The following is a 9,954-nucleotide window of genomic DNA, read 5'->3' as shown; positions in this document are numbered from 1 at the left end:
GGGGCTGGAGCAGCTCTGGTGTGGGGAGGCAGGGTGGGCAAAGAGAGAGCCCCTGCACTGGGTACATGGCTCCTGGGCAGGGAAGGGGCTGGCCAGGGATCAGAGTTTCCCAAATGGCTGCCAGGTGCTGAAAGCTGACTCTGGCTTCAATATGACTGCCAAATGCTGGCAGCCATGTGGCTGGAGGCTGGAGCTCCCCTGGGTGGCCACAGGGGCACATAGAAAGATTGGAGGGACTTGGAACTAACTTTAGTGCTAAGTTCCTGCATGTGTAGATACCTGCCAAAAATTGCTTAATGTGCATTAAATATAGTTACACTTATTTGCATGTGCAGATGCACTCCTTGTTACATATACTGACATACTATTTTTACTTCAACTGATACATTTTGCACACTTGTGTTTAGCAGATATCCAAATAAATTGTTATGTTTCAGAACCATATGTTTAAATGCACATTGTTTATTTAGTCTAGCCATGAATATTTGGTACGAACTCAGAAAGTGAGCTTATAACTGAACTGACAATGATGTATTGAACAAAACAAAACAAAACAATCTATTTTATTCTCACTTCTAGGTTTCCAAATGTGTCCTGTCATTTGTGTGTTCACCTGTTAGGCCTAAGTTCAGGAAAGGGATAAAGCATGTGTCTCAAGGTTCTATGTGCCTGATCTACAGCATAATGAAATCGATAGTAGGAAGATTATTTGGTTTTAGTGGGCTTTGGACAGATTTAATGGGCTTAGAAGTGGACATCATCCTCATTTTTGCATGTTGGCCAATGCTAAACAGATTGTTGGCACTAACCAAATAATAGAAAGGACATGTTTTTAATAGGCCTTTTATTAGGTAAATGTTAACAAATAAAGCAGTTGTATCGATCAGCAAGAGGTAATCCATAAATGCAAAAATCACTCCCATTTGATTATTACATAACACTTAAACCAGGTTTGACCCGTCATGTAAGAACAGGCTGTTGTTTCATACCACATACAGATGAGATATATAGACACTTGTAAAAAAGAACATGCTACTGTCTCCAAAACTGAAACAATAAAGTGTTCCAGTGCTCATGCTGTACTCCAAGAGAAAACCAATGGGCTGTATATCAGATATTTTTCACTACTATCTATCCATTGGACAGTTCACTTTCCTTACAAGAGGTTTGTGTATACAGACATAGTTATATACATGCACCTGAATGTATGTGTACACAGTCTTTTCATGTATGAATTGCTATCATATTATCTATTCCTATTTTTTTCTTTCTATTCCTTGCACAAGTCGCTGTTTTTCTCTCCATTTTCCCCTCAGAATTCAGATCCCATCCATTATTTTATTGTGCCATTAAGATTTTGACACATTGTTTTAAAATAATGAATGCTTAGGGAAAGAAATGCTTGTAGATCAGTGGCAACCTCAAGTACTTTCACATGCTAAACCTGAGTGCCTGAATGATAACCTCTATCAAAGACATATTTACCTTTCAACAAAGTCCTTCACAGAACAAGCAAGGCATCTGGATCGCTGGTAATCTGGGTCTGGTTACTGCTTGGAATACTCTCTGGAGAGATATGTGAAGGGCCAGCTTGGCACCGGCTGCGGGGCCCACAGAAGCAAATGAAAGAACAGCACTTTAGGCATAATGAGCAAAGATATTTCCTGAATTTTTCACCAGCAAAAGCATAGATAACTGGATTGAGACAGCAGTGACTGAATGCTAAGGTTTCAGTTGCATGCATGGCATAGTCTAAAAATATTGAATGGTCACATTTTGCAAAGAAGTTGAAATAGTTCTTTAAAGTGTCTAGAAAAATCAGTACATTGTATGGGGTCCAGAAGAGGAAAAACACAATCACCACCACTAAAATCAACCTGATAGCTCTAGTTTTTTTATGATTTTTGCAGGAAAGCAGTGTCCTGATGATCCTAAAGTAGCAGTAGCTCATGATACAGATTGGGATAAGAAACCCTATGATATTCATTTCTATGTTGCAAAAAACTGGCCAAATAATTTGGAGATCTTCTGGGTAATTAGCAGTGCACTGTTTGTTTACCTTTTCAGTGAACACAAATTGTGGCACTGAGAATAATGCCGCTGCTATCCACACAAAAAGAGTAATAATACAGCCATGGCCAATTGTTCTGGATTTCAGAGAAAAAGTTACCTGAACTATAGCCAGATATCTATCTATACTTACAACTGTGATAAAAAACATGCCACCAAAGAAACCCACATAATAGAGTGAGGAAATGAGTTTGCAGAAAACAGTTCCAAGTGTCCATCCTTTCCTCACATAGGAAGCCCAAAATGGAAGAGAGATCACAAAGAAAAGGTCTGAGATGGCTAAGTTCAAGAGATAAATGTCAGCGGTACTCTTTTTATTGCCAGCCTTTAGGAAGGCAAAAACCACAAGGAGATTCCCTACCAGGCCAAGGAGAAACACAATAGTGTAAAATACTGGCAAGAATACTTTTCCAAACTTTTGGATGTCCACTTTATCACAAACAAGAGAGTCTTCATCATAGAGAAACTCAGTTGTTGTATCCAGGATTGTATCAGTCATGATGAGTAATTTTCTTATGAAAACCTCCTACAAATGGTGAAAAATAGCCATCAGAGAGGGTAAATCTAGTAGTATAAAAATTACAATAATAGGTGAGATGCAAACTGTTTTCCTAAGGCAATGTAGCAGGAATTACATATAATTGTTGATGAGTGTGACATGTAGGAACTACTGTGAATCTGACATTCAGAGATATATAAGCAGTCCTGTTTATGGAAAATAAATTTTACAAAATGGAGAGGAGGGGGAGAGTTGATGTGTCGCTATGGCCTGCACAAAATGTGCATTATCTTAATAGGTTGGATCCTTCCATTTTTTTTTCTTTTTCTTTTTTAAAGTTATTTGCAACTTCTGTAGCAAACAAGGAGCAATAATATATAATGGAATATAATATTCTGCTAAACAGAAGTCCAAAACTGCCTAACCATGAATGCTCTATTGAAGCATATGATGAAGGGAAAATCATTGCTAGTCAAAGGGCTTGTATAGATGAACCTTTACACTTACTTGAGTTACACTGAGATCTAAAGTGGCTAGACATACAGGCATCCTGGGATACACATACTCAGTAGACATGGACTCTTGTACCTAGTCATTAACAGTTTGTTTATGCCATTCTGAAGTTCATGACTTGTTTTGTACTTACGTTGGAGCTTTTTTCTGTTCTGGCTAGAAACTTTTGTCTTCTGTTTCAAGTTTAGAATTCCTCTTCCCCTAAAAATGTTACTTGAAATGTGCCCATAAAATTTAAAACAGTCTTCTGTGGTTTTGACACAGGAAGGAGGGCTGGAGAAGAAGAGCAAGCAAAGTTCTCTCTTATTGCTGATTACTGTAGCTGTAGATGAGGAGTGGAGGAAGCAGTATTAGCATTAAGCAGTGCACGCCCAAAGCCTGATACTGCATCTCTAAAGCAGGAGTCCTTCTCACATAAATAAGTCTGAATTTAGCTTGCAAGCAGATTGTATCCAGCCTTTACACCACAGGGCATGCAATACTGAAGTCTTTATGAATTGACTATAACAACCTGCACAGGGAGGTGATTTTTCATAGAACCATAGAGAAGCAGGGCTGGAAGGGACCTCCATAGGTCATCTAGTCCAAAAGCCTGTCTAAGGCAGGATTATCCCTATCCAAACCATCCTATGCAAATCCATTATGTAACCTCTTAGCAAAACTACATGGTTAACCTGACACAACAGAAGACATGACATCCTAACCTGTCCCCTAACATCCTAAAGCACGGGACTACAACAGCCAATGTCCTGCTTCTGTAAAAGTTGTTAATATGTCCTCAAGTGATCCCAGGAAGAGGCCCAAGTCCCCACTACAGAGGAAGGCAAGAAACCCCACAGTCCATACCAGTCTGACCATAGGGTAAAATTCCTTCCTGACCCCAAACTTGGGGATCGGTCTGACCCTGAATGGAGGGGAAATACCCTTCAGTCAAAATTGCCAGCATGTGTTTGCATCAGCTCAAATAGCAGCAGCACAAATTTGTGCTGGACATTTGTTCCTCAGCACATGTGCCTGAACATGCACTTTGGTGTGGGGCAAATTGTACCACTTGGGGCAAACTGACCTTGCCCACCTCTTCCTGCATCTTCAGCCAGGGGATCTAGAGGCTGGGCCAGCACCCATGCTGGCCCCAGCAGTATTAAAAGCTGCTCTGGAGAGCAGGTCAGGGCTACTTGCCCTCACAAGTTTCTGAGGCCTGACTAGTTGGTATCTGGAGACACCAGCCCCTTGTGCTAACTGAACTGCTGAAGCAGCCCTAATCTAGAGTGGCCCCTGAACTCTCTACCCACTGCAGCAGTCTGTCAGTGGGGGATGCTGCCTGGCTGTGACCTGCTGCCACCTGCAACAGCATCTGCCCCCTAGGTCCTGCAGCCCCATGGCTGCATGCCTGCCAGACTCAGATGGGCATCACATGGCTATGTGGGTTGTGGAATGGGCACTGTAGCAGAGCCTCCTGCACCTCTTGGCCAGCTGCCAGTGGGCCATGGCTGCACAGTTCGTTCACCAGGACGTAGGGACAGCCGGCCCTTACTGTTCTGTTCCCTGCGCCTCTGCCCAAGCCCCAGTAACCCCATGCCATTCTTGGGAAGTCCTCAACTGGGCTGGACCAACCCCTTCCCTTCTAGGCTGGCCTCCTCCTGTACAGGCTGCTTTAGCGGGGACAGGGGGGCTCTAAGCTCGGCTCTGGAAGCTGCTTCTACCCAGAGCACTTCCCCATCCCCCAACCCCATATCTCTCTTTCATACACACCTCAGCTGCCACCTTCATCCCTCAGCCCATCACACCCTCCAAGTGGTTCCTGGGACCAGGAGGGCCACCAGGCCAGGACCACATGTCCGAGCACTGGTGTGGATATGCGACAGGCGTGCACAGTGACAGTTGCCCCTGCAGCCATGGCTCCCACCAGCAGGTCTTGTCCCATCTGGTGGCTGGGCATGCAGAGTGTGAGATTTGTGGGGGGGGTGGGGAAGGGGTGTGGGGGAGGTTTGGGGTGTTGTGGGTGGATGTAGGGGTGGGAGTGGGATTTGTGTGTGGGGTTTGTGGTAGCTTAGTGAGGGGTGTGGGGTTGTGAGGTTTGTGGGTGGATTGTGGGGGCTTCATGGAGGTGGGATTTGTGGGTGAGTATGTGGGTGGGGGGGTTGTGGATGTGAGGCTTGTGAGTGGATTGTGAGGGGTTTGTGGGTGCAGGGTTTGTAAGTGGGTATGCAGTATTGCCAACTCTTATGATTTTTGGCATTGTTCTTAAAGTCTACATTTCAGCAATGTGAAAAACTTAGCTCATTGTTATATATTTATATATATAAAATAAAGCTAAATTTTTCACATTCCCAAAGTGCAGACTTTAGGAAAAATGCCAAAAATCATGAGAGTTGACAATACTGGGTATGTGGGGTTTGTGGGAGGGTTGTGGGAGGGCCCATTACATGCCCACCCACCTGGCAGCAGTGGATTGTTGGGGGACTCATAGCTTATTGCAGGCAGAATCCCCCAGTGGCAAGTAGCACTGCCTGAGACCCAGGGGCTACACATGGTGCATGAAGCTGGTCCAGTCCACTGGTGTGCATCTTCATAGGACTGGGCCAGCTCCTGCTGAGTCCTGGGGCTCGTGGCACTGCATGCAGGAGCTGTGTGCCATTGGGCCAGGCCAACTTCTGCCTGCATGTGGCCCTGCTCTATGGAGGCAGGAACTGACCTGGCCCAATGGTGCACAGCTCCTGTGCGTAGTGCTGGGAGCCCTGGGTCATGGCAGAAACTGACCAACCAGCACCCTGACAGCTTGTTGCTGCTGCTGTGGGGGAGGGGGAATGTGCTATATGGGGGCGGCAGGGTACCCACCGCTCCTACACAGTCCTCCTCCCCTGCAAAGTGCTCCCCACCCCCACACAATCCTCCCCAACCACACAGACCCTCATCCCCACATCCCTACTTACTTGGTCTGGGCCACTGCTGCCAGCCATCCCCTGCTTCTGTTTGCTCCAGCATGCTGAGGCAGTGTGCTACAGCAGCAGCACAGCATGCAGCAGGCCACGCTATGACACTCTGAGAGATACTCTCAGAGATACCCTGGCCACATGCTAGAGAACCTCTTTGGAGGACCCAGCCTCCGATAGTTTTGGGGACACACTCTGGGAGCGCGCTCTGCACTGCTTTTTTCCAGGGTGTTTATTTTTTTATACCGGGATTTCCTGGTATCAGACTTAGAGTCTACGCTGCAAATATGCAGTGCAGGGAACTTATTTTTATCCCAGCTTGCCTCCTGTGGTGTCTTAAACTGCTTTGAGATGCTGCAACAGGCACATGCTTGCTTGTCTGGATGTGGCTGGAGAGTTTAATTTATTTTCTCATCCAAACAAAGCATGTTTTAGAAGACCAGGGCAGGTTTGGGTTTTCCTTCCCAGATGCTGTATGTCAGCAGGGACATATGTTTAACTAATGCTGAATAATTCATACATTGCTGGTTCAGGCTCAGGCCAAGCTGTATATTTTGTGGGGAACTGTATGTAACATATAGGTGTTTCTTTCATTTGAAAATGTACTTGCTTCTGCATACTTATGGCAACACCCCCTCTCCCCTGCCTGTGATTCTTCCTTGGGCTGGTGTATGCCTCTTTTGCCTATTCAGTGATATTCCATGGACTCCAGCCTGTTTGATACACTGGCAGAGATACCAATTCAAGGAACTAAACCAGGAGAGAAAGCAGCATCATTTAGACACTTGTTGCAATGGAGCTATAGCAGGCATTTCCAGAAAAGTGGAAGAAAGCTGATGTATCAGTACTGAAAAAGGACCAGCAATAACCACAGACTGATGAACCTAACTGCCTGACTAACCTGAATTCAGTCCTGGGCAAACTAAGGGAAAATCTGTTATGGGAGTTAAAGAATAGTAATATAATTCTTGTCAGTTTGCATGGCTATATGGGAAATAAGTCTAGTCACACAAATTTGATTTTCATTCTTCTGATGAGATTACAGGTTTTGATAAATATACTATCTATGTTCAATGACCCTTAAGCATTTGTAAGATTTTTTTACTTAAAGCACACACCTCCTGATTTAAAGAAAAACTTTTATTTACAAAGATCAGTCATTCACACATTGACCCTCTGATGGATCTCAAAAAGAGAGGAAACTTTTATCAATCTGATGTATTTCCGGCACAGTCTTGTGGGTTTGTCTCCAGGCCCAACATTGTTCATTGTTTTATCAGTGATCTCTGTCAATATGAAATCATGGACAATAGCATTTTCAGAGGATGCCAAAAATTTGTAAAAGGGTTAATAGTGATTGAGATTGGATAGTCATTCAGAGGGAGTTGGGTTTTCTAATAATATGAGCTCATTTGATCAATTTGCATTTTAATTCAGTCCTATTTGAGGTCATATAACCAGAGACAAAAAATGCAGATCATATTTACAGAATGAGTTATTGTTTTCTTAGAAGCAATGACTGGAAAAGATTTGGGGTCTTTCTGGAGAAGCAATTGAATGCAAGTGAAAGGGTGTTTACACTTTGGGAGTGGCGGGGAGGATGCTTTAATTAGAGCGGCTCCGAGAGCCGTTCTAATTAAAGTGCCTGGAGTGTCTTGTCTATCAACATCCCTGTGCTGAAAAGTGGTGGCGGGGGTGCTTTAACTAAAGCTTATTGATTGACCTTTAGTTAAACTGCCTCCACCATTTTTCAGTGTGTAGACTCTAATACATGTGACTCTGGAGTCTGCTGGAGCGTGGTAATTACTAAAGTGTGCTCCGACACACTGTATTACAATGCATTGGAGCAGCCTCACTGCACATGTATAGGCACTCAGAGAGACTTAGAACAGTCTTGGCTTGTGAAAAGAAGTTGGAGAGGCAATGTGAGGGTGGTATTAGAGGGCTTTATAATTGACATTGCATTTAAGCCTAAAAGGTCAGACTATCTGACCATTACATGAACCCAATCTTTTTCAGTTTTCCTGTCAATAGCACAAAATAGACTGAGACACAGAATCCACTAGATAAAGGTCAACTATAGTTGCAGGCAGTTAAGACTTTAAAAATGTTATGTATTTAAACCAAAATTTTTAGACGGAAGAGTATTTAAAAGGATTGTTAGGGTGAATACCAGTAGGACCGAATATAATACACGTAATTAGAAAGTATTTCATTTTTTATGTAGGACTTTTCAGCACTAATTACCTATTAAGCACCTATGCATGATCCTCAGTTCAATTCTCTGTTAATCTGTTGATGCATCTACTGCCTTTCTGAAACATTCCCCTTTCCCAGCAGCTCCAGATGTATGTGTGTCCACACCATTGTGGGTTAGATATTGCCTAAGACCCACCAAGAGTCAATAGGACTTACATTCTAAAAAGTGCCCAAGATAAGGTGAACAAGGTGGGATGGCGTAAGAATGGGCTAGTTATGGGATTTGTATTTCCTCCAGCTTACTGCTGGCTCCCTCATTATCCATAATGTTTAGAAAAATAATTGCCAGATGTTTAATATGCTTAGCTAATTCCCCTGATCCCTTTAAAATGTGTGTAGCCCACCTCCTCTTCCCACCCTGCCTGTCTCTCCACATTTTCTCTTACCTGGTCTTTGTCAGGGGTTCTTTTTAGAAGGCCTTCTTTACTTTACTTTATTCAGGTTTGGTTTCTATGATCTGTGACAGGAAAATTTAAAAAGAAAATTCAGTATTTCAGGGATCTGAAATCACTGTTCATTCCACCTCCTTCCACTCATTGATTTTCCTGTTTCTTCTAGTCCTTCTTTGCCCCTTGTTACTGATGTGATTACACATGGATTCAGTTTTTGATATTAGAGAACTGAGACATTTTTAATCAACCACTCTTGTCTTCCTGTCAATGTAGCACACTTACAGTCTACAGGACTTTCTCCAACTCTGTCAAGACTAGTTTTAGATAATGGGTTTGGGGGATTTTCCTCGTGTGCTATACTCCTGAGTTCTTTTATTCAATCTTAACATTTCTTTTATCCTATTTTCCTAGTTATATCTGCCATGAACAATCAAAATAATTATGTCACCTCTTTGCTGTTTTAATTGCACACTTCTCATACTGGTGGAAACTTAGCATATATCGCTCTAGTTTTTGTTTTACTAGTTCATTGCTACATCGCACTGCAGCCACATATGGTTTGCCTCAGCAGAATATATTTGACAGCAGCCAGTTGTTTTTGTGTTGTTTTTTTTTTACTGAATCTCATACATGTACTTCAGCCACAACATAAAGTGTGGGGATGGGCAGGGGTCTCTCACATCCTTGCCAGCTAAGCCATTCCTATGATGATAGGTTTTATAGATGTGAATATTCTATATTGTAAATCCATTAGCATTTCAATCTAGCTTTAAAAATTTCTGGTGATGGTGATTTAATTATCTTCCACATCGATCTCGCAATACATTTTCACCCCTCTGTCTTACAGTGACTAACCTCATGTTCCCTTTTCTGGTTTTACAGTTCTAACTCATTTTGCCATCATCCTTATACACTTTAAGTCTCATGTTCATACCAGAGGTTGGAACATAATGAGTTCCTTAGATAGACAAGACCATTTCTAAGCAGCCCCCTTTTGTGGTGACACCTATCAAATTCTGTGTAAAGCATAATTTTCTCTTACCTTAGGATTTGGTTGCACTGGAAATCAGCATCTTTCTCAAGCTGAGAACAATGGTTCTTAAAAAATATTCTTCTTTCTTGCCCTCGTATGGGATTATGTAAATCTTGTACCCAGACATTAAGTTTAAATTTAGCAGGAAATGAATAGTTTCCTGGGCTGAACTACATAGTGTTGTGCAATAATATATAGAGAATATATATATATATCTTCTCTCTTAATCTGTCAAGAATATTAGGGTGGAATTCA

At 42.7% G+C, this 9,954-nt stretch overlaps 1 protein-coding gene across 1 annotated transcript; it reads right to left on the bottom strand.

Moving 5' to 3' along the window:
- Window positions 1-834: 834 nt before the first annotated feature.
- Window positions 835-9,804, bottom strand: CX3CR1 (C-X3-C motif chemokine receptor 1). The gene is made up of 3 exons (XM_019508921.1): window positions 9,709-9,804; window positions 8,661-8,731; window positions 835-2,596 (listed from the first exon to the last, which is right to left on the bottom strand). Exon 3 carries the CDS (start codon window positions 2,567-2,569, stop codon window positions 1,502-1,504), a length of 1,068 nt encoding a protein of 355 aa, XP_019364466.1. The 5' UTR covers window positions 2,570-2,596; window positions 8,661-8,731; window positions 9,709-9,804; the 3' UTR covers window positions 835-1,501.
- Window positions 9,805-9,954: the final 150 nt, after the last annotated feature.

The sequence above is a fragment of the Gavialis gangeticus genome, unplaced genomic scaffold (assembly GCF_001723915.1).
Source record: "Gavialis gangeticus isolate Ggan-Ray unplaced genomic scaffold, GavGan_comp1, whole genome shotgun sequence".
NCBI classification, from domain to species: domain Eukaryota; kingdom Metazoa; phylum Chordata; order Crocodylia; family Gavialidae; genus Gavialis; species Gavialis gangeticus.
Note: the sequence above shows the minus strand (reverse complement) of the source record. Positions and strands in the feature narration are given on the sequence as shown.

Coding starts and splice junctions, on each gene's coding strand:
- CX3CR1 (XM_019508921.1), bottom strand. CDS start 2,569: ATGACTGATACAATCCTGGATACAACAACTGAGTTTCTCTATGATGAA.